The sequence below is a fragment of the Dermacentor andersoni genome, chromosome 10, assembly GCF_023375885.2.
Source record: "Dermacentor andersoni chromosome 10, qqDerAnde1_hic_scaffold, whole genome shotgun sequence".
Taxonomy (NCBI): Eukaryota; Metazoa; Arthropoda; class Arachnida; order Ixodida; family Ixodidae; genus Dermacentor; species Dermacentor andersoni.
The window spans coordinates 134,018,442-134,042,775 of NC_092823.1; the positions used below are offsets into that span (position 1 = coordinate 134,018,442).

Here is a 24,334-nt window from a genome sequence, read left to right on the forward strand (position 1 = left end):
CTTTACAATAAGAGTTCACACAACGCAAGTAGCACATCGCATCAAGCGAAAATATTGTGTGCAAAAGAAAATGTGTTGGCAATGCGTTTTATGTCATTCGGTAGAGTATTGTGTGCTCTACAAAATGGTGCGTTTGGTTTTTAATGTTGCTGTCCTTTTCATTCTTTTCGGTCATCAAAATGGAGCGTCAAAAAAGAATTTGACACCTTCTGCTTTTTTTTTTTTTTGCATTTAATCATGGTGCCAGAGCCGCAGACGCTGCTGGAGAGATTTGTTAAGTGTATGTCGAAGAAGCAACGCCTATCAGGACGGCCCAAATTGGCTTAAGCGCGACTGCAATTTCGGCCTCGATGACATGCGTCGCACCGGCCGTTCAGTTCGACGAGGAGCGACTGAATCAGTTTATTCACGAAAACACACGCCAAACAACGAGGGAATTGGCAGCCACCATGGAATTCCCCCACACTACCATAGAGCCATAGTTCACTCGACGGGTAAGGTTCAAAAGTTGGCCGCATGGGGTCCGCGCGCTTTGTGAACGACAACACCAAAAACCACTGAGCCACGATCTCCGCCGGTTTGCTTGCGCGTCATCGGTCAACTCACGGACACAAGCAGCGATTCCTCGACCGGATTGTTGCCGGCGACAAAAAATGGTGCCTGTAGTCAAGCTGAAGCAGCGCAAAGGAGCCCGGACAAATGGACGACACCGCGAGCAAAACAATGTTGTACGTATGGTGGGACGGGGAAGGCATGCTCCACTGCGAGTTGCTGGATGGGATCCGAACAGTGAGTGAGCAACTTTACGTCCTCACATCGCCAATATGACCAGGGAAGCCATTCAAACGCTTGGCTGGGAAGTGCTGCCGCACCCTTCGTATTCTCCCGACTACGCGCCTTCGAATTTCCATCTGTTCCGATCCCTCTCGAATGCACGGCGTGGCGTTTCGTTCCTTAATGACGTGGAATTTGACGTGGACGATGTCTTCGAGTCGAAGCCAGGTTATTTCCACCGTCGAGACATTGACCAGCTCATTCAGCGTTGGGAAGAAGTTGTAAACAACAACGGTGAATACATTATTGATTTGAGTTAATTTCTTGTTTATTTTTGTGGAAACCTAAACGTAAAAAACGCCAGAACTTATTAGCCAACCGAATAGACCTTACTGTACGCGCTGAGGCAGCAGTGCGTTCATGACCCCAGAAAACTTCCGGTCACGCATTTGTGACACTTAAGTTAGCCAAGCAAAACTAAGTATTTTGTCCTATAGTATACTATAGGCACATGTTCTTGGTGTGTCAGGTACAAGGAATGTGTCCCATGTGTCCAGCTCCTGCATGCTTCTTTGTTGCTGTACTTAGCTGTAAAATTCACTTTTCAAACATTCTCTAACTATGCAGCAAAGCTGGTGCCAGCTGGAGAGTTCTGTATAGTTACAGACTAATGTAACGCGTTGTTGCAGAGTGCTTAACCGGAAGTACTCTGGGAACTCTGTTTGGTAACAAACAAATTTGGAGTACGCTTAAGCTTCACCTTTAAGAGTGGAACGCGATAGCATTCAAAGATCCCCGAGTGCTTCTCGCGCTTCCCGGCAACTCCAGCTTATGTAACCGCAATGTTTACCGGGAAACGCTGGCGGCGAACGCTATGCACGGAGGAGAGTTCTGAGGTTCTTTTTTTTTGATGGTGTGCACGGAACCTAAAGGGGGTTTGTGTTTGAGTTTCCGCGTAACGTAATTATGTTTTCTCGTATATTCAAATTTCAATCCGACGCTATCACGTCTGTAGGTTGTGCGCAAGTCGTACGTCACAATTTTTATGGCGCATTTTACTTTGAGAAATTCAATTAGTTCAGAAACTTCCTTGCATTACACCTTTGCCTGCGTGGTTGGGTACGAGTGGTTCGGAATGACTTTTGCCGAAACGACAGTCGACGCTGGACGCCGACGCCGTATTTTCTGGGACGCGGAGCGCTGAACGCTGTCGCGTTAAAAAAAGGGGTACATATACATAACACCGCGTTCCCCTATCACGCCTGTAAGTTAATAGCTGAACAGATGCGCATCGCTCTTCCTTTCTTTTTCTTCTTTGCGTAAGAATTTGTAGCAATCGTAAGTTCAGCTAATGGCAAATATTGATAGCAGATGTCACAGCCATCGTCCGTAAATAGGTCACTCTTCAAAACGCAAGCGTGTCAGTGAAGCTCATTATTTAGGCGAACGATACATCAAGCACCGCAGATACGTCTGACAGCGGCCATTGTAACGGTCTAGCCTTTAAACCGGCATCGATCATCCGTGCTGTCAAAGCGGATACGTGCATAAGTGTCAAACCGGAGAAACTTTCGCGCCAAGGCTACGTCTTTAAGTGAGGATGAACATAAAAAAAATAAAGGGAATTGTTGCGGAAACCATCGAACATGACTGTCAAAGTAAGCGAATAACTTATCTGGACAACGCAAATAAATGCTAGAAATACTTTAGGAGTACATCGCTGGCATCGGTACTGTGTTTGATGACGGCGGCCCAAACTATCGTCAATATGTTTCGGTAGACGGCACGACAGCGTGAGGACGCCGACGGTTGCGGCACGACGACAACGACGGTGGGACGCGTGAGGGGACTCCGACTCTCTCGCGTCCCCTGAATGCTGCTTTCCCCGCGTGGCTCTCGCGTCTCCTGGAATCCCTCTTCCGCGCGTGGCACGCGTGCGGCGTCGGCGGTTGCGCAATTGCACGAGAGATGGCGCGTGATCCGCTTGATAACGCCACCAGACTTGGGCGCACGAAGGAGGAGGCAAGGTCCACCGAAATCGCTCGCGCAGCTTGGAACGAAAAGCGTGCTAAGGCATATCGCCAGTGATATCAGTGGTGCACGATCGAAGCGCGACAGGGCTTTCGCGTAACAGAATGTTTTCGCGTATATTCAAATTACAGTCCGACGCTATCATGTCTGTAGGTAGTGTATAAGTCATACTTTACGATTTTTCTACGTATTTTAGCTTGAGTCATTTCAATTCAGTCACTTGCTTGAGCCACATGGAGGGCCTGGGTACGGGTGATTCGAAAATCTTTGCCGAAACGACGTCCGACGCTGGACGCAGATGCCGGATCTTCTGCGACATGGGGCCCTTAACGCGTTCGCGTTAGAACACCGAAATTGTTTTAAACAGACAAGTCTCACGCAACACAGTTGCTTCAATTATACTTGTTGCGCAAGAGTCAGTGATCCATAAATATACGTGCTAAAGTTAAATGCAAGGCGACTGGTTTTCTTAAACGCCCGAATAGTTATAACGATCACACCTGCGACAACCACGCCACCTGCACATATGCAGCAGTAACGATATTTGACAAGCTTCACGGATAACTTCAGCAGGTATAGGTATTTACTCCGGTCGACGTGTAGCAAATGTAATTATAATAGCGTTGGTACTTATCCTAAGAAAATAATTCGCATTCCTCTCGTACTTGCGCCGGCAGACCTGAATCATGCTGCTCTTCGCTCGTAACGTTATCCGTGTCCAGCCTCTTTCGCATGGTGACATTAACATGAGTTAAAACAAATCGTGTTAGCACAGCAATAAAAAAGTTTCCGTTAGCGACATTATGGTTCATACGTTCAAGAACTGCAGGCACTACAGAAAAGAAAGGGAATGGTAGAACAGAACGAGAAAAATTCACAACAATAAAACGAGAGATTTAACAGTTGGCGCGGTAAATATATGACAGTCTTGAAACTTGATGTGTCCGGCATAACAGGGAGGCATGCAGGAAGGTGGTCATCGGCGACGCAGCAGACGCCGTACTCAGTATCACGGAAAAGCTCACACGCAATCGGCGGGCACGATGTTTGCGACTCTGCTCGTGCTTCAAAACCGGGCTAGCTGAGCGGGTAGTAGTGGTCTGGCTTTCGGCTCAGTCTCCGTATCCTACAACACAGAATCCAAGCCAGCCGTCATGCATCCCAAAATGCATTCCTATGCTGGCTCAACTTGCAACTATTGCAGACGCTATAGCGCCTCAGCGAGAGAGAGAAACAACTTTATTTATCCCATCTTAGGGAAAGGGGCTGTGAGAAGAAGGCGAAGGAGGTTATCCTACGCTGAACGAGAAGAGGAACCGAGGGGCTCGATTTTTTTTTGTTGGGCACAAGCATACGAAGCTAACTGACAAAGAAGCCAGGCAAAGCATAGGGGAAAGTAGGAGTTATATTATTTGAAATGTAGAAATGATAGGTAAAAGGGGGGCGAAAGTTGTCCCATATGGGAGGAGAACCCACATCTTCCACATAACGGGTGCGATGCTCTGCAAATTGAGCTACGGCAACGGCTGTTCTGCCATCCAGTCTGTTTACCCGTGCGTACAAAAGTGGACCCGCGGAGTCCGAGCCAGCGCCACTCGTGGTCATGGCGACATCGTGTCAACCACAGGCATCACGTGGCACGTGACCCTTAGGGAGCAGGCAAACCGGCGACTACAGAGTTCCCTGTAGTGGTTTTAACGCGATAGCGCTAAGAACCCCGTGTCGCAGAAAATCCGGCGTCCCGCATCGACCGTCGTTCCGGCAAAAATAATTTTGAACCACGCACACACAACCACGCAGGCCATCCATGTAGCGCAAGGAAGTTACTTAACTGAATGAATTTCTCTAGGTAAAATACGTCAATAAAGTCGTAAAGTGCGACTTACACACAACTTACAGACATGATATCAAGTGATTCTAATTTGAATATATAACAATTCTGTTACGCGGAAACTCAAAACACAAAGCCCTTTTCCAGCGTTTCTACCATTCATAGAGCAGCCATGGACTCCGAGATTTGTGCGCGCCGGCGCATGCAAATTTCAAGGCCATAAAGCGGCGCGCCTGGTTCCTTGCAACACCTGCAGATGGCGCTCAGCTCCGCCGCATCGCGGCCCACGCAAGAGGCCTCGTTTCTACCAGAAAGGTCACCTTCGTGCATAGCGTTGGCCGACAGCGTGACCCGGTAAACATTACGGTTACATAAGCTGCAGTGGCCGGGAAGGGTGAGAAGCAGTCAGGGATCTTTGAATGCTATCGCGTCACTCTTAAAGGCAAAGTTCAAGCTTCATCCAAACTTTTTGTAGGAAACTATAGGTAGCAGCTCCGGAAGCACCGCGCGCATGCAGACTATAGAAGAGCGCTAAAACTGTAGCCGTCCTCCCATTCAAACGCGACTAGTGCGATGTTTCCATAGTGGTGGCTGTAACAGCCTTCCGTTCTGTTTGTCGGTGCCTCTGCAGAAGACTGGCCTCCCGCACCATGTGCTGCGCAGCGCCCGGCCAGCAGAGTCATCCGTGTCGATCGAGCTTTATGGAGACCTTGGAAGGAGGATCCGAGACAGACACGATCACCCCCCCCCCCCCCCCTCTCCTTTGCCAAACGACCGACGCACGGCCGCTGGTCGTCTGCCGTGCCGCCGCCGCCGCAACAGACGACCACGACGACGGAGGCCATTTCCTTTTCGGCGCCGACGAACGCCTCGAATCCCGGAGAGAGTACAGACGCCGTGCACCGCAGCTGTCGTCGGAATGAAAGCGACCGGTTGGTTGCCGCCACACGCGCCATATAACCGATGGCGCCCCGGAGGGGTCATCGAGCACACCCTTTCCCTCCGGCACACCTCGCCGTCTGGGCCCACGAGGAAAGGGGGGGGGGGGGGGGGAGGATGCAGAACGTGGCCTGCCCAAGTCGGCAGCGGGGCCGTTTCATTCAATAACCATACGCGCCGCCGCATCTTGTTTATTCTCTCTTTTTTTTGTCTCTTTCGCAACCAACCGACTGTGCGCGTCAATCTTGCCGTTCGCCAGACGTTGTTCGTGCGTCGTTCGATTCACATGTGTCGCCGAGCGAAAACGCACGTCCGCTTGTCGTGGCAGCTCGCTCGCGTAAACACACGCGCGCGCGCGTGTATGCAGGGACGCATACCTAGTGCATGGGCGGACCATGGTTGCACGTTAGGCTTGCTCGTACGTACACTAGACAGCTTAGGTGTGTGCGCGTGGGTGTGCGTGCGTGCGCATTCTCAATCAGCAGCGCTACACCTAAACCTAGTGAACAGACCGCTTCAAGAACGCATACGCTGCACCGCGCGGTCACGTGGTGGCTGGCCGCGTTAATTCGCGCGTTCTCCGTGGTTGACTACGTAGCGGCATGCCAAGCTGAGGCGCAAATGCGCTCTTTCGGAAAGAAGCTAATCTTTTACGGTTTTCGTCTATAGGTCGTGTCCTTACATGTGGCATAGTTCAAGTTTAAAGACTAGAGTAAAGTGGTGTACGGCTGTCCCGAGACTTTGAAGCCTATCACTTTGTTTTATATGTGGCATGTAATGGAGAGACGTCTACAGCGCTTCCAGCTAAGCACGCATCGCCAGTTCAGTTTTCGAGCACCTACACACAAGTGAGGAGGCACTCGTCGTCCAAAGCAAGCTGCACGCTGTCAGTGACACCTGTTCGCCAATCACAAGCGCTTACGTGTCTTGTCGATGGCGAAAACATAGAGGACGACGGTCAGTCCTTGGTTTAACACAACGAGCCAGTGAGCTTCCAGACCGTCGCCGAGTACGATTACGTTCCGATGCTCGACGACTTGCCATGAACACCGCGGACGCAATGCCTCCCAAGAAATTTGCAGGCTTGAAGATGTACCGGCATGACATTTTCGGCTTTACATGTGTTGAATTGCATTCCTAGGCCACGACACCCTAGAAAAAGTATACCGGTATAGGACTCAGGCTGCCCTAAATAATTTACTACAATAGCGTTTCTACGAAAGAGACTACTAGAAATTAGATCCCGTATACACTGGTGCCACATTTCTCTCTAGTATATATTTTTATTAGTCAACAGGCGCCAGTGCATGTCCTCTAAGGTCTCGGAGGCGCAATTTTTGGGTTCATTGACGGGACGGGAGGAGCAGCATAGGGACGCCATGACGTCGCCGATGGCGCAAGAAAAAGCCAAGCTTTCGCGAGTGATTCAGCTAGCTTCGACAAGCGCGTGAAACGAGATTGGCAGAGGATACGGCTGCCCCGTCGGTTGAACACAGCTAAACTGACCGCCGCGCGCATTCTGTTCTCTCTCCCTCTCCCCCGACCGCTGAATCATTCGCACAATAAGCAACCGCCCGGCACGGGCGCATTCTCGACCCTTTTCGAGCGAGTCGAGCCGCCGCTGCGTACACAAGCGCGCGCATGTTTGAACGATCCTTCGTCAGCGAGGCATGTTTCGGAGGGGCACAAAGAAAGCGATCATCGTGCAGCAAACGGCTAATTTAAGAGGCGGCCGTAAAGAGCGGAACGCCGGTCAGGGCACGGGTTGAGGAAACGGGCGGCCGATGATGACCCCCCCCCCCTCTGCGGCGGCGATACACAAACACTTGGAGCCTCTTCGGAGGGGGAAGAACGCCCGTTCCCGAAAATACCGCCCCGACGAAGCACATGGCCGCTTCAGACGACGCGTGCATCGAACACGGAGCCCGGAGCACAGCAGGGCGCGGTCTCGCGCGAGCAATGCGCTGCGCAAGAAGACGGCGCCGGCCATTCCCGCTGCCGTGTACGTACGCAATAGCGCACACGAGGATTTCGTCCCCACATATTTTGTATCATTTATTTCATTTAAGAAAAATTGAACGAAAAGCGTGATTAAAAGCGGCGCATTGCTCCCGAGCCTCCGAGACGTTTTTCTACCAAATCCGGGGACCGCAGGGTGTCGCCGGTCGCATTTCGTATAACTGGCCTTCGTATTATTTTACGGAGACGACTACACACATCTTGTTTGGATGCCGGAATATACATTCAAGAGTGGATACAAGCGTGCTCAGTCTCCACGAAGCCTCGGGGATGGCTAGGATATAAACGTATCAGCCAGAACCGTCGGGAACGTCCGTCAACCAGAGGTGCTGGAGTTCAGAGCTGGTGGGAGCTTTAACTGGTCATGAGAAGGAAGAGACGTTGAGAGTATCGGTCGAATAAAACAAATATAATAAACAAGAAAGATGAGGCGGAATAGCGGAGTCGTACGTAATACTAAAATATAAAGTAGAGGTGTATAGGCAGAACGCTAGACTGCAACGGACACAGTAACGCCTGTTCAGCTCAAGTGGCCATCACCGTTTGAAAGGGATGCCATTAAATATAAAACGAAATCGAGGAAACTATAAATGATCATCGTCATAACTGTTAGAACGCCCTAAAGCTGAGCGAATTGGTAGGGCTTCAGGTCACGGAAATGCAGGTTTTACGAAACGCGGACACACGAAGAAACTACGACGGACGACACAGACGCCGTCCACCAATAGGAAGGAAGGCACGAAACTTATCTCCACACGCGTACTCGAGGGAAGGCAGCGCCAACCGGCCGATAACGCACACATACGGGCACTCGCGAATGATAGGGGTTCAGGCATGACGACCCCTCTTTTGTGCGAGATAATCTAGGGCTGACTTGCGAACCCTACCCGGGCTCGATCAGACACATCCTCATCCTGATGTCAGAATAGAACTTCACTGTGCAGTGACGACAGTGCATCGAAAGGTTAGACCGCGGTCCAGCGGTCAACGATCGTTTGTGATTAACCTGCGATTGATACGACATACAACGTTCCGCAAACTTGTTAGTAGCATGCTTTACATAACACCTGTCAGCTCTGCGTTTCGGCCGGCATAAAGCTGCACGAAAGGAAACGAGAACACCGCGCGCCAGCAAGCGTTCCCATCGTCGTATAGCTGTCGATACGCGCGAACTAGCCACGAAAAATGCAGTGCTAATATCATACACCGCGTTACTACATCAATCGCTTTTTTTTTCTTGCATATTTTTCCTTACGCATTGGCAGCCGTGCATAGTGAAGGCAACGTTGACCCTGTTTGGCCCCTGATCAACTACGTATTTTTTTCAATCGACTCTGCGACTGAGCCCGAACGTGTAAGGCATTTCCATCTTGCCTAACTACGTGCTTTCCGCAACTAGGTGCGAACTGGAGGAACTGAGGTATACGCCCGTGAGCGAAAGTACACGGAACACGGGATTGTCGATTAAAAAAAAGGAAAAAGAAACTTTTTCGTAATCACCATGCATAATCTGAAACTGACGAATGCGCCGGAAAGTTCGCAATACCAAGTTTGGACTGCAGTCCTCAATTTCAAGTTACACTCAGAGGAGAAAGTCGGCTTCATCGGGGAATCTCTGCGGCGCATACTTTTGCTCAGGGAGTGGCTTTCCAGGAGCCCCTGGACAGTGGAGTCTTCTCTGGCTTACCAAGCTTTTTCTCGCGGTACGAGAGGTATTTTAAGTGGGCAGTTATTGTACAATGCCCGCTTATTTCACTCTTTAGGGCGCATTTAAGACAGCTGATTTAGAAGTATACAAGGAACACCAGTCCCGACAGAACGGAGCCTTGGCGAGTCGCAGAAGATGCTAGAACGCTGTAGACGGGCTGGAAATTCATGCGCTACTCTATCGTGACTTCACGAGATATGGACAAAGCCTGCTCACTTTCTCAGTCAAATAAATGCAAGTGTGTCTCGAGAAGGGCATTTCACTCAACTATGGTGGCACCATGCAGTGTCCTGTTAAGCTGTCGTTAGATCCCCCGACACTAAATTTGCTTAATGGAGTAAGGGAGACACGGTAAAAGGAAACGTATTTTTGGATTGGTAAACAGTCTCGCCACACGCTCCTCGTGCTCTAAAGAATGGCAAATAGCATGTATGAAGGTTGGAAAACACAAGATAGTTTAATTTTCGATGCTCAAATTGGTCCCGAAATGAGAGATGGCATCGCCGACGTTATTGTAACCTCATTACACCGCAAAATCTAACGTGTAGCAGTAGTAAGGATCGGTATGCCGACACTGTTCGTGCGTTTGTGTAAGAGGTATTTTTTATCACAGGAATTTTCAAAAATTCCCCGTGGCATATAGCGCACACCTATTCATTCAGCATGCAGGATTACCCGGTGAGGCGGACATCACGCACTAGAGATCACAATGCCACCATTGAACATATGATGAAGTTCATTCATCTACTGTTTAAATCTTTACGCTAGCGCACATAACGCAATACAAGAATTGAAGCCAGTGGCAGTGTGTCGGAAAGGAACGAAAACAAAAAATAACGAAAAAATTTTTATCGGAACGTAACCGAAACGTTATTCATTATTTTGTTACGGAGCGAATATTTTTGATCGCTTTTCGGTTCAAGGGGAAAGTCGGCAATCCGAAACACGCAACGTCAGGCAACGTCAGAATGAGCGCGTATCTCGGGCACGGACAGTGCCGCTGGAGCGATCCACCAATCTGTGAGCGTATACGCCGCTCCGTGCACCAGCAGATCGGCACCGTAGCAAAATCCGGGGGCCGAAGAACTTATGGTTTCGTTTTCTACGGGTACAACGTTTTGTTATAGACGTTTTGTCGGTCGTTTAAGTTCGTTTTTATCCGAACAGTGGTTTCGCATATCGACGAGTATACTCGATGACGTGCTACTTCTGAGATCATGCTCGGTGCCTTGGCTCATGGTACTGGGCATGAGTATCTCAGAATTTATAATTCACTTATTGAAAAAAAAAAAATACTATGTTTTTATCGTTACTTAGCTTCGAAAATGTTTGCACGAGAACCAAAACCGTCGCGAACCATCACGGATCTATTGTTTTTTTTTCGTTCTGGAGCAGAACCGGAACGGAACGTTTTTCAGTGGAACGAAATTAACACCTGGACGAAAAGAACATTTCGCTCCGACACCATGCCCAATGGTTTCACAAGGCACATCTATTTCGAACTAATTTTGATACTAGCACCAGTTTTGAGATAAGCGCCGTCAAACTGTACATAGCGGTAAACGTGCACTGTTCCTTTTTCTTTTCTTTTTATAGACTAAAGCTCAAAAAATTACTGGAACACCAATGCGTTTTGTCGCTAACTTTGAGAACACGTATCTCGAAACTATAGTGTCATCCTCGGAATTCGTTCTAAATGGATATAACTTTCTAGGCCAGCGGCTACAACTCGTAGATTACAATATGTGCCGTAAATAATTAGTTTAAATGCTAATTGGCGATTCTCTGCGAATTAGTCATATTAATTTCTCGTGCGAATAATGTCCGCCTCTGAGAATAATTTACTTAACAAGTAGAACAGTGCTGCATGGCACAGGCGATATATATAGTTGTGTCTGCGAAAAAGCACACTGGGAGCTGCATTGGTATAGCGCAAAAGAACAAACACGACGTACGTGGAAACACTTTTTTTAGTGTCAAGCATTTCGGCTGGTGGGCCAGCCTTCGTCAGTCACCAAATGGTGGGTTCAATGAGAGCTTGATTTCGGGAAGGTACCCAAAAGTTGGGAAGTTTGCAAGCAAAACCCGAGACTTGAAGAAAGGGACAACACGTGGCGGTTATGTGAGCGCCGCCGGCAACAGCACAAGAGAGATCGATTAGGCTTGAACAGGATCCTTTCCCTCGAATGAAAGCACAGTACACAGCTTTCAAGGCCGGTACACACACAGTTCAGCACTAACGCCTGGGTCGACTCGCAGCTGCCGCTCCGAAGAGCCGCCGCGCACAGTCCTCTCCGTCCCACGCGCGCACGAGGTCGGCAAAAAGCTTCCTGCTGCGTGACACGCCAGCAAAAGGCTTAGTGTCACCGACGGACAGCACAGGCCTCTGTTGTGTCGATGTCTTTCGGTCCTTTTGTTCATTGCGCGACGATGTTTTCACGATCGGCTGTATACGCTGGGGCTCGCTGTTTGTCACCCGCGCCGAAATGCGAACACCGTATAGATCCTCCCGCTTCACGCATGCATGTCACGACGGCTGCCGAATGAGCGACCGGGTTACGGTGGGAGCACAAGGTTACGAAGCGGTCAACCGACGTCGAACAAGGAATGTCGCAAGAGCCCACGTTTCGGCAAGGAGACAAGGACAAGTCACCGTGTTGAAACGCTGGATATACAGCAACATTCCTTGTTCGACAACGGTTGATCATTTCGGGCCTGAGCCTTCAACTACGAAGGAACTAATTGAGGTAGGGGGTTTTGTGCGCCAGAACCACGATCTGATTACGCGGCACACTGTGGGGGGGGGGGGCTACGGATTAATTTTGATCTCATGGCGTTCACCCAAATCTACAAAGAATGTGAAAACCCACGGGGCCAACAAAACGCTGCCACTTAACATACAAAGAGCTGTATTACAGTAAAATGAAATACTATTATGAACGAATACTTTCTAGAAAAGGATCACACGGTGTATGTACCACCAGTATAAACAAAATAAAACGCGAAGACACACAAATACACCGATCGGAACACCTGTCACGCTTAGACCGGAGTGCGACATGAAAGCATCACGTAGCCGATTTCCAGGCTTGGTGCAGTCCCGAATGTATACTTCAGAAACCCGAATTCGGTCTCTATTGCCAATGCAGGCAAACTTGGAAACGTAAGGACGCATTCCAGCCGAGTTGTTGGCGTTTAAATTTATTCTGCTGTATTACATCATACATTTCAGCTTTTTAGTGGACATCGTGGTTAGGGTTAGAACTTTTACTGTTTGATCCCATTGTCCACTATATTAGAGAATTTCTTCAGGCCTGTGCAGTCAAAGCAACTATGCGCAGAGGGATACGTATACATGCGCGCTGTGCAGCTTCCCGAGGTCCACGGGCCTCTTTTTGACAGACTGGTAACATTACCGCTGAATTGAGTACCCCGGGCTTTACGTCGTACTCGCGGGTTTTGCTGTCCCGTTACCCCATCACCCCGTGGAGAGTAGCCCACCAGAACTACCTGCGGTGAATCTCCCTGCTACTACTGTCCCTGCGGTCAAACAGTAGAGAGAGAGAGAGAGAGAGAGAGAGAGAGGATATATACGCGGTCTGACCGCAGAAAAAAAACGTTCCACAGTGACCCGAAGTTTCTTTCCCCAATACTACGAATTCAGTGACAACGAACTGCTTACACAATTACACATGCACAAGACACCAAAGATGCAAAATGGAAGTTACGCTGCCACTAGCTTCGTTTCAGGGCGGCACAAGGTATGAGACAGTTTATTTTGGCAGTTAGGTCAATCCCTGACAACGACATAAAATATAATGGCGTGCTTTCGGGGCACGAAACAGAACCGAGAAGGTTGATAGCTATATACTTTGTACGAGAATAGAAAAGTCCTGACAGTTATTTTGACACAGCTCGCATGCAGGCATTCACGGCCTCATTGTACAGTCCTACAACGCAGGAAACAGCCGCTTTAAATACTCGCTTCATTCTGGCCCACAATTACGGCAGGGTAAGGAAACGCTGCACAAATTAATTTTAAATCTGTCAACGTGATCTAGAAACGAATGTTAATGTTAACCAAGTGCACTCTGATCGCATTTGAACATCTTTAAGCTGTTCTGATAACGCCTAGCAAAGAAGATGCTTAAACAATGCAACCCGAACAGTCGACAACGTATGTACAGCAATGTAACGCCTAATTCAGTGCAGACTGCCAGAATCACTCGTCATGTTATAGTAAGGCTAAATTATTTACGAGACAAATTATTCATAAGTCAATTGGTGCAACTAAAACACAAATTAACTATTCAGTAGCTGCCAAACGCATGGTGCAAATTTGAAATTGAAGCAGGCCAACTTTCAAAGCACGTAGACTCGCTGCTAAAATCTGACGTCATATTAGAGATATCCACTGGCAAATGTGGCGTTTGTCATCCAGTGCACGTTGGGGAGACGGCAATGCAGTGACGGAAAGTTAGTGCATCTGACGGCACATTGTGGTGACGCATATACCGGGAGTTACCACTGTACATTCCGAGGTCTCTCAGTGAGGGAACAGAAATCACTGGAATACCACACAATTGCAATTCTTATTAAAGCAATGCCTTAACCACTAAATTAAAACACAAAGTGCTTAGTTTTACTCGGTCTGCTGATTAGTACGTATAGCTCAATTATGTTCATCGAATATAACAAAAAAGTAGCACCCAATGCGGTAAAAAAAAGGCTGCTATAAAAAAGCCACAACTATACTAAGAAGGCCAACTATGTGCAACAAAGTACATGTACTCAGATACCGTCACATTTGAATAAATCCTGATAACTACGATTTCGCAACGGCGCAATTTCCTTATTCAGTCATCAACCGTTAAACGTTCTTTTGCAACTAACTTCGCCCAACTCATAATAAAGCGCATCAGTAACTGATTCTGGTTCACCGTTGGATCGTCGCTGTACTTCCAATGCGATATTTTTAAAGCGCGCTTCGAATTATACTTATTCGAATGAAATCCGTAATGTTGGCAAGTACTGTATAACCGACTTCTCCACAAACAGCAAACTGTTCAATGATCAAAGAACGACGAAATTGAATTACACCGAAACATGCCGGCAATCCAGCGCGTTTCCTTTCTGGTCTCTTTTTCAATGTCTTCTATATAAATGTGGCGGCTCCACTGTACTACTAGTTATGTTGCCGAACGATTACAGCGTAAGAACCCATAGCCAAGATCATTAAACCGATGGCTTACAGCGACGTACTTTGTTCACAGCCAGTCAGTCAAGCGGAAAGTCACATTTTCTTCGCCAGTGAATTATTCATGGGAATGTGTTATTGCGTTACTTGGAAGCATTTATTTGCGCGTCGAAACCACGGCGTCAGCGACCACGACCGCCGGCGTCGTTCTGCGCCAGGCGTGCGTTACTCGTGCAGCACAACAGTCGGCGCCTGTTGAGAAGGTCGTTTTTCACACAGCAGGGGCAGAAATATATAGATGTTTCAGAGCGCGGCCGCGGACGCAAAAGGGCCTCGCCGACGACAAGCAAGCTGCCACATGCGAGTTGGAATGGCTCCAGAATGATCGCTTAGCGCCTCGGACCCCCTCTTCGCAGTGTGGAACGGAAAAACGAAACAAGCTCGTCCGCGAAGCCGTGGTTAACAGCATCCACTCTGTCACAATAAAACCACATGGCGTTGGGAGAGATGCAATGCGCGCGTTCTCCGCCGACTGCGCCGCAGAAAATAGTGCCGCAGTTGTGAGGAGTTTCCAGCAAAATGGACTAGGGGGAAATGTGGCGCTAGTGTCTGTGGGAAGTGCAAGCACCGCGTTTGAGCCGGCTTGGGAATGGCAGGTAGTACGTGGATTAGCCCGAACTCCGCCCTCCTGGCTTCGGACGACCTTGCGATTTTGTAAAATGACAATTTTAAACAAAATGAGCCGTTAATTAAAGACGCCACAATCCCCAATGATCATTAGTATGCGCAGAGACTTTTTTCGTGCGTTTAGAAAAACGAATGCTTGGAAAGTTTGAACGAACATGAATACCACAAGAACGTCCGAGTCTACGAGCACGAACATTTTGGACAAATCCTTGGATTGATTGCTTATCGTTCGCATGGCAGCTAAACAATCGCAACGCCAAAGTTCCCTCCGGCGATATTTTAGGAAACTATGAACGTTGAAAACGATTTCGTTTATTCAATCTTGGGGAAGCCTCGTAGTAAACGCGTAATGTGAACGCCAATCTGCAAGTAGCGTAAGGGTTGTGACGTGTTTAGAAGCGCACGATCGCGTTACCCAAACGCAACGTCCCGCGACGAGTGAAGTTATCAGCGATACCGTCGGGTGCATGCCGGACGCATCGAACACAGCTCGCACACATCACACAAGAAAGGCGACGTTGTTGCGCGAAGTTCGAACAAACTTCTTGCCTCCAACAAGATGAGTAGCTTTGACCCCGTGCCGTGTGCCCCGCAGCGTCGTCTGCTCAATGTTCCTGACAGCAGACGATGCTGGGAGGCCGCGGAACAGTTTTGTACAAAAATTATCGGATGAAATGGCGCTGCGATCGCTCACACGGGAATTATGGGTAGTACATAGATTTTTCCAGTGCTCGTGCTTGCGGCTTCAAACATTCTTGTAGCATTAACTTTTACGCTTTATCTAAGTTTCCAAGGAAACAGCTTTCTAATCACAGCAGGGAAATAAGTATTCACACATGTATAATCGCCACGAATTGGTGCTTTATAACGCAGTGCTCGCTGAGAATGACCAATTTCTAAGGTCAGCAAGCCGCTTCAAGTCAGGTCGAACTTACAATTGCATTTAACTACCAAATATCTGCATGTTGACTGAACAGCCATACATGTAATTCCCGTAAACATTTGCACCAGAGCTCGCTCAGATTTTTCTTTGGTGGGGAACTGCAGAGCGGAAGCTCCGACAACAGAGACAATACCCTCAAACGCACATTAGCGCTTCAGAGAGGGTATTGACGCTATTTTAGCAGCTTTCAAAACTTCTATCGATTCAGAGAAAATCCGCAGCAATACCACCAAAAACAAAAAAGAGGGGGGGGGGGCGGGGGAGATCAAGAAGAAACAACCTGCTCTAATCTCAGTGGAATATAAGAAAAAGGAAAAATCTGCTAGCAAGGGGACCTCTATTCACTGAAGCGCAGAAAGAAGAGAAAAAGCGAAGCGGAAGCGGCTTTTCGCGTCGGGTGAGTCAGCAAGCCAACTCATACTGACTGCACGCCATGCCTGCTGGTTCCATTCTAACAGCTGGCAGGCGGGATCCCATCACGGATGTACGTGGGTGGAAGCGGTCGAAACGGAATGCGAACGAGCAACGGAACATTCTTCCACGAAGCGCACCGAGATTCGATTGAACAGAGGACAAACAAACCTCTTCTCTGAAACACGCGGTGAAACGCAGACGCATTCCGCGAGCAAATCGTCTGCAACGTAAGTGCGACCTAAACCAAGCGCTTGTTTAATCCAAATCGAACTGCAGCGGAATGATCCGAATATCGACGACTTAAGCTCAGCCATGGGCTCGGCCGATGTCCGATATCTCTTCGGATAGCAAAACGACTAAGCGCGCTGAAGTGATCTGCGTAAGACCCGACATCTGACTCTCACGGCGACGCCAAAGGCAGTTTAAATGTATTCTAGCCGTGCTTCTTCAGCGTTGGATGGTAAGTAATCTCCAAAAGATGCGATGTGAACATTTAAACGTGACAAGAATTGAGAACTGCGAGAAAGACCAATCGATTCTGACATTAACGGCGAACGCAACAGCGGTTCCACACGCATCGGCGTCGGAGTGTCGCCGAAAACAATCCGGTCAGAGGCGAAATGCGGCCGCCCCAAGAAAGTATATACATCGCAAAAGAGCTTCGAGTACGAATCGGACGCGATTCTCGCAGGACATGCGAAGAAGAGGGCCCGAACGGAAAGTTTCTCCCGCTCGTCCACCGCGCGTAAGAGGAAATAAGAAAATACATCTCAAAAAGAACTCGGGCATTGAGGATAGCCATCCTGCGGTGAGCGACGTGCAGACTCGACGGAGCCGCCGGGGGCGGGCCGGCAAAAAAGCTACACAGACGCGCTTCGCATAGCAGACGAAGCTTACATATAGCAGACGACGCGTAGCTAGGATACGTGCTCGGACTCGCTAAGCACGGAACGAGAGGAGATAAAACCTCGCACGGGAACCCACTGAGCATGCGCGACTGGCGTACGCAGGTAGCTCCGATAGCGCTAAATGCCACGCACATCCCCCCCCCCCCCCCCCCCTTCCACTCCGCCCCTGATCGCGGCCGTACGTCACACGCTTTTTTTTTTCTTTTTTTCGCTTTTCCTTCGTCGTCGTGCCGAAAGCAGCAGCAGACGACGTGTCGCCTCTGCTCCGACGCCGGCGGTGGGCAGTTCGACGGGGGCGACCGGCGCCCAGAAAGCGGCGCAGCACGTGCGCTCGTTAGCACGCCCGCGAACTTTGGGAAGCGAATTCGTACGACACCGGCGCATAGACGCAAGCCGTGGGCGGACGCTGGGGCGCCTGTCGTCGTCGGCACACAAACGCAGTCGTCGACGACGACGGGTTGACAGGGTTGCAACTGGTGCCTGGTCGGATACCGAGGCTGCGAGCAGGCAGCAAGCACAGCGCGCACAATAGCGCGCCTTTCCCATAAATGTCGCCGGGTCAGGAGCCTCGCCGGGACCGCACCCCCGTCGAGCACGCCGCCGTCGCTGCAGCTGCTCAGTGCCGTCCCGAGAAGATTCATCGAGTGTGCGGCACACACACGCTCGCGCACACACACACACGGGGCATAGCGCGCGCGCGCGCACACACACCGGCGTGCACGCCTACCGCAGCAGTAGGGTTGATATGTGAAAGAGATCCGCGCTCACCGTCGACGCAGGGCGGCGGCGCGTGCAGCAGCAGCAGCAGTTGCGGGAAGAGCAGGAGCAGCAGGGTTGGCAGCAGCAGCCAGGGGCCGCGTCGTCGCATATCCTCCTAGCTGCTCTTGCTCAGGTCGGCGTCCGGCGGCCTTCGTTGCGGCGACATTCCTCGGGCACAGCGGGCGAGCCACATCTGCCAGGACCGACCCGGCCGCATGCCGGCTCTCGTCTGGCGCGGGGGAAAAGTGCACCAGCAGCACCGCCGCCGCCAGGGGACGCCGCCTGCAGCACATGGTCGTATTTTAGGCGCCGCCGCAGCGGCGGCCTGGTATGCCTCCTCCCGCCGCAGTTCACACGCACGCACGCACACGCGTTTTTGAACGGGCCGCGGCAGCGCGCCGCCGCCGGAAGTCCGGACAGCTGCGGAGCGACAACAAAGCGCCGGTTCCGGCAGCTGCCCGCGACTCCGCGACGAGCACTCTTCGATTGGCACCAATCGATCGTCGTCAGGTATGGAGCGGTGGGGGCACGACGATTCCGCGTCGGCTACGCACGTGTCGGGCGGCCAGCTATTGCCAACGCACGCGGCACGTCGTCAATTTCGGCCAGCGGCGTTAAACAGAGACAGGTGAGCTTGCACCCCCGCTTGGCTGCCATCTTTAGCTTCGGCGCAAGCATCGAACGGAAGGAAGAACGCAGGAGCCGCGGCTTCTCGCATACGCCGGTCGCATTTGGACACAGCAGCCTAGACTGTGACGGGAAGCACGTAATTTGAATGCCCGCCACGGTTGCTCAAGCGGCTGAGGCATTTTGCTGTTGAACAACTGGTCGCGGGTTCGAGACCCGGCCGCGTGCTAGCAAAAGAAGGAATCGGGACCGCGGCGACTATACGGGACACAGAATCGATTCGCCATCTACGGGCAGGGTAAATTTTCTTTAACAAATCGTTGGAAAAAAATAACGCGGTTGCAGACGAGCGAAAGGGCCAAGTAAAGAGATTGAAAATGCGCAGTATATGGACTGTATAAGTTATATTTAAAAATTACGTTCCCGGGTTTTACGCGCCAAAACCACGGCTTGATTATCAGGCACGCCGTAGTGAACTCTGGTTGTGTTTTGGCCACCTGGGGTTCTTTAACGTGCGCCTAAACGCAAGCAAACGATAATTTTTGTGTTCCGTCCCCATCGAAATGTGGCCGCCGCGGCAGGGATTGAACCCGCGACCTCAGCAGCACGATGCCATAGTCACTGGGCTACCGCGGCGGGTGTAAGTTATCTTCGGCGTTCAGAGAGCAGAAAAGGGGGGCTCACCCGCACTGCGCTGCACTCGCAGCTGAAACATTTAATGGCGCTCACACTCGTCACGTAAATACCGGCGCAGCTAAAGGCTCTCTAGGAAATAACTGAAAACAAACAGGGAATGGCGTAGTCGAGAGTAAGGAACAAATCGTATCTGATTGATCAACAGTCAGGATGGTACAGGAGGAAATAAAGAAGGCCGGTCCAAAACACAAACGGAGAGTAAAGGAGGCTCGATCGTATAAGTCAAGCGGCGCACAATTCTGCCGTGCGAATGTACTACATGCGGCTGAACAAGGACTGAAGCCGGTTGCGCGGCAATTATGAAAACCCCGAGCAAGAAGAAAAGAAAAGCAACGAACAGCTATCTTTACGAGCGTCAAAACAATGTACAGCAGGCCCAAATGCAGGACGCGGGAAGCCTAGGCACGTATCCCCGAATTCACACAGTCGCAGCATTAGCCACCTACGCTGAGATACGACACAAGTTACAAGCGCAGTGCCTTGAATACAGCAGACGCTGACATTTGTCGTAGAACTCGTGTCCCGTGCACACGTTTGCGGCCGACTGTACGCTTTAATGCGCACCCTCAAATGCAGAGCATCCAAGGAATGTCCCGCAAGTTTCATCCATATATGTATACATACAGAACGCACCCGAAGCCCCGACGACCACCCCTGTAAAGCGGCCTTTCCCACGTAGAATCTCCCGTGAAGACTTTCACGGCGCGGATGGGCTGTTCTCGTGTAAAAAAAAAAAAAATAAAAAAAAAGTATATCAGAAATGCTGCGCACTCAACTGAGTCAAGCCAGTGGCGCGATAAATTGCACCCGTAAACCTTCTGGAGCTATACAGACTGCGTTTCGCCCACCTCCCTTCCTGCCTGTTACACAACACTCGGCAGATCGTGCCGCTTGCATGATGTAGTCTATCGTGTGTATCGTACTTGACTCCCACAAGGTTTAGGCCAAAGCAGCGGTGTATGTATATATATATATATATATATATATATATATATATATATATATATATATTGCCAGACTGAACAGGGAGGCAAAGAAGATGAAGAGGACCAAGCCAGAGACGTTTAAGATGGTGAACAATGCGATATTAAAGTCTCCAAGCAGTATGGCGTTCCCGTGACCATATACTATATCTCGAGGCGAGCATAAATATGCAGGAATCAATAAATTCACTTGGTAGTCGAGAGAGGGAGCAGAAAGGGACAGGCAGATTAAGCTAACCGGTTAGCTAATCTGCACGCGGGTGAGAGAGAAAGAAGTAGGGCAGAGAGAGAGAGAGAGGAAATAAAAAAAAAAACATCGGGTTATCCCAGAGTCCGGCGGATCGCAAAAAAGGCGCAATAATGTTTTCACGGCACTCTGATCTGATCATCGGTCAAGTCTGTATGTTGTAGGTCCGATAAAGGCCGGTCGTATACAACTTGTTGAGCGCAAAAGGATAGAAAGTTGGGCGAGTTGGTACGGTAACATGATCTTGAATTGTTGAGCGCGGCGGTGACTGACAGCATCTTGTACCCGGCAAACATACTATTCGGGACTATAAAAAACTATTCCGGCGGGCACTGGGCTTGGACCCGGTCATCTTGCACTTCGGAGCAAAATGGCGCCATCTTTCGAGTCATTGTGCTACGCTTGAAGGTCGTGTCAGCATAAGCTGGAGTATATAGCAGGCCTCCACAGCGAAGACGAATAATTCAGCCGCGTATAAGTAACGTATAAATAATTCGGCTGTGAGCTTCCACTTGCCTGCCTGTCCTCTTCTCTTCCCGGATGCCTGTCGCGCTCGTCGTTGCTTCGTCCTTGAGGTGGTGATTCTAAAATGATGCTCAACAGAATTCCAGAGGATCTACCGACCGGAACTTTTTCAAACATACTTGATTAGCTCGCTGACAACCCCCCCCCCCCCCCCTCTTTTTTTTCATGTATGCAAACTTGCATAAATGGAATGTATCCAAATTTTTTCATGTATGCACAACTTGCAAGCTTTTTTTTTTTCTATATATGGAATCATTTTTTTTTTTTGGCTTGAAGTCTTTATATCCGTTTTTATATGATTTCATCTTGTCCGTTGTCCAGCTTCCTTTTTTTTTTTTTGTCACTGCCAGCACTAGGCACGAGTGCAGTGACGATATGAAGCTTCCCATTTGCTGCGGCGTGCACCCACTTCTAGGGAACCGTTTCAGTGCATGACCAATAGGAATCATGAAAAAAACATTGAAACAAATATCGACATAACCTTTAACATAATTATATAAGCGATTCTTTTGTAACCAAATCAGGTTCCGAATATCAGTTGTTCGTCTGCTGTATTCATATTTATTTGCTTCTTCAGTAAATAGGTATTTGTATTCCTTATCCATATGTTTAAAAATCTGTCTCCTTCCAGCCAGATGACCTATACAAGTCATTGTCCACGTACTGTACTGGTACTAGCTATGTTGGCGATCAGCCCAGCTATTTTTGTGCGCACTTTATTTTGGAAACGTCGTGTAATAAAGTTATCGTTTATTTATTTATTTATTTATTTATTTATTTATTTATTTATTTATTTTGACGTCCGAAATTATTGCCGGAGCTACAAGCGACGCCACATTGAAGATTTCCCGATTAATTTTGCCCACTGGGGACCCTTAGAGTTGAATTATAACCCGGCGCACCGCATCACCGATTCGAGTCCGTTCTGACGAAACGCGACCGCGGGGACACCGAAAAACGCCGCGCATGAGGACCACACGTACTAGCTGCCAGTTGTCGGAGGCGACGCCCCTAACACACGTGACGGGCGGACCGCAAACTCAATTTACACGATTTGCTCATTGCTTATTTACGCACACCTGTTCCACTCCAAGACTCTCCAGACGTGCGTACGACGTTAGCACCATGCGCGCGCTCCTAACCGGTGCACAGCACGCGATGCCAGTTGGCGAACGGCGACGTGGAGGAGTTCAGGAGACGCGACTCGGAAACGGGCAAGGTCGGCTGTTGAGGGCGCCGCAAGGGCTTCGCAGTCTCTCGCATTCCACACAAGCGGGAATCGTCGACGAAAGTTATTGAATTTCCATCTGCACGCTACTGATGGCCGTTCTCTCCCTCGTCTGTTCGCGCGCTCCGCATACAACGAACGAGGTCCAAGCGGAGGGTACGTCTCCAAAGTTTCGAACTATTTGCTGCTAACACCTCGCGCTTTAGGCGGTACTGCCAATTTGATTCCATCTATCCTCCCCCCCCCTTTCTTTCTTAATTTTTTTCTTTAGTTGCGAACCCATCGGGCTACGACCACCGCTGTACGAAGAATCGAGCCCGCGAGCTTGGCAGAAAATCGCTGCACAACACCGGCGCAGAGCCACTGCGGCGAATCCTTGCGCAACACGCTCACTCGTGCGAGTTGCATGGGTGAGTGACTGGAGCCGCCGCGTCAATGGCCAGCAGCTGTCCAGCTGCGTTTGACCAGCGGACGGACGCGGGTCGAGACTCCACCGTGGAGGCACGGACGCCCCCCGTTCCGCTCTCGTGGGCACACCGATCCGTGCTGTGACCCGGCACTTCGGAGAACGCAGCGTGAAACAGAAAAGGAACAGACCGTCCGGCAGAAAAAGAACCATTCACTTCTCCTCTTGCTCGGAGACGAACAAGCAAGTGCGACGCACCAGAGGGCGCACTTGCATGACCTTTCACTGGCCAACCGCGTAGCGCTCGAAGCAGGAAATGTCTACGCTGAAGCCGAAGGCATTGCGGTTAATCCAGCGTTGGGAATTGCGGGGAGTGCGCCAATTTGCCTAAATTTCCGTCCTTCTGGCTTCAAAATAGCTTCGTGTCTTTGCAAACTGATCGTTTTCGACAACACTTACGTTTAAATGCAGCGATTCGCAGCGACTCGCACTTGCACAGAAACTTGTTGCCTTGCTGCGTTTAGGGAAGTGCGCTCGCCTGGAAATGTAGAAAGGCGTAATAAATAGCGTTACTAGAACGTCTCAAGCAACAAGGACGGATATTCCTTTATTTTCGTTCCAATAAAATAAAAATCAAAGATGAGAAAAATCAATGTCGGCTACCTATGCCTATACAGCCGCCAAGGGAACGACGTATCGTTCCCATGGTGGCAGCTGTACCGTCGCAAAGCCCGAGTTCCCTCTCGTAACATTTCTTTCTTCTTTTTTTTTTTATAATTAGCTACACTGAAAAGGGCCCGAGTTCATTTCAGCCGTTTACGACAGTGAACATGTGCCGCATGCACAGATTCGCACCTTTGTCGTCTGGTACGGACGAAAAAAAAAAAAAAGAAGAAGTAGAACAGGAGAGACGACAGTACATAGCAAGCACGTCACTAAGGAAATTTCTGAAAGAAACCTGTTTTGAACAACAGCAGACGTGAAAGAAACGAGCGCTCATGTTGACAGGTCCTTAAAGGAAAAAGATGGCCGTCCATGTCCCGTTTGTTTCTTGCTTTCTTCACGTTTTCGTTGGTGCTTGATCTGCGCTGCATGCTCTCGCGCTTATTCCTTTGTTTTAATTCTGCAACACGTTTGTCGTTTGCGATAGAGATTGCCAGCTGAAAGTGAGCGCTTGCCGTCCCTGTCTGTTCTTCAGTTTGACCTCGTCCAGAGTCGCGCGCCGTTGCACTTTTGAGACGTAAGCAATGTTGCGAGTTTATTTATCCCAACCATACGGCACAGGGCGCGGCCGGTGTGTGTCCGGCACTATTTTCTTCCGCGGACTTAAGTCACGTGCCTCGGCACGCCACGTGCAGCTGCGCGCTTTTAACGAAACAGAAGAGCGGGCGATCTCGGGCCTCGTTAATCAC

General features: G+C 49.7%; 1 protein-coding gene and 1 long non-coding RNA gene across 5 annotated transcripts in view; one reads left to right on the top strand and one right to left on the bottom strand.

Annotated features, from left to right (window-relative positions):
* Positions 1-24,334, bottom strand: part of LOC126545130 (protein kinase C-binding protein NELL2-like) — a 102,590-nt gene that overhangs the window by 10,529 nt on the left and 67,727 nt on the right. For 3 of the 4 annotated variants that reach the window (XM_050192856.2, XM_050192854.2, XM_050192855.3), the window contains exon 2: positions 18,220-18,492. The exons of the other annotated variant lie outside the window; for it this stretch is intronic. In XM_050192856.2, the coding sequence (XP_050048813.1) occupies positions 18,220-18,319 (100 nt within the window). In that variant the 5' untranslated portion in view covers positions 18,320-18,492. The remainder of the gene's footprint in view (positions 1-18,219; positions 18,493-24,334) is intronic. 4 annotated transcript variants of the gene reach the window in all.
* LOC129388126 (uncharacterized) lies at positions 18,547-23,575 on the top strand. Its single transcript, XR_008615154.1, has 2 exons — positions 18,547-18,838; positions 22,788-23,575. It is a non-coding gene; the product is annotated as an uncharacterized lncRNA (long non-coding RNA).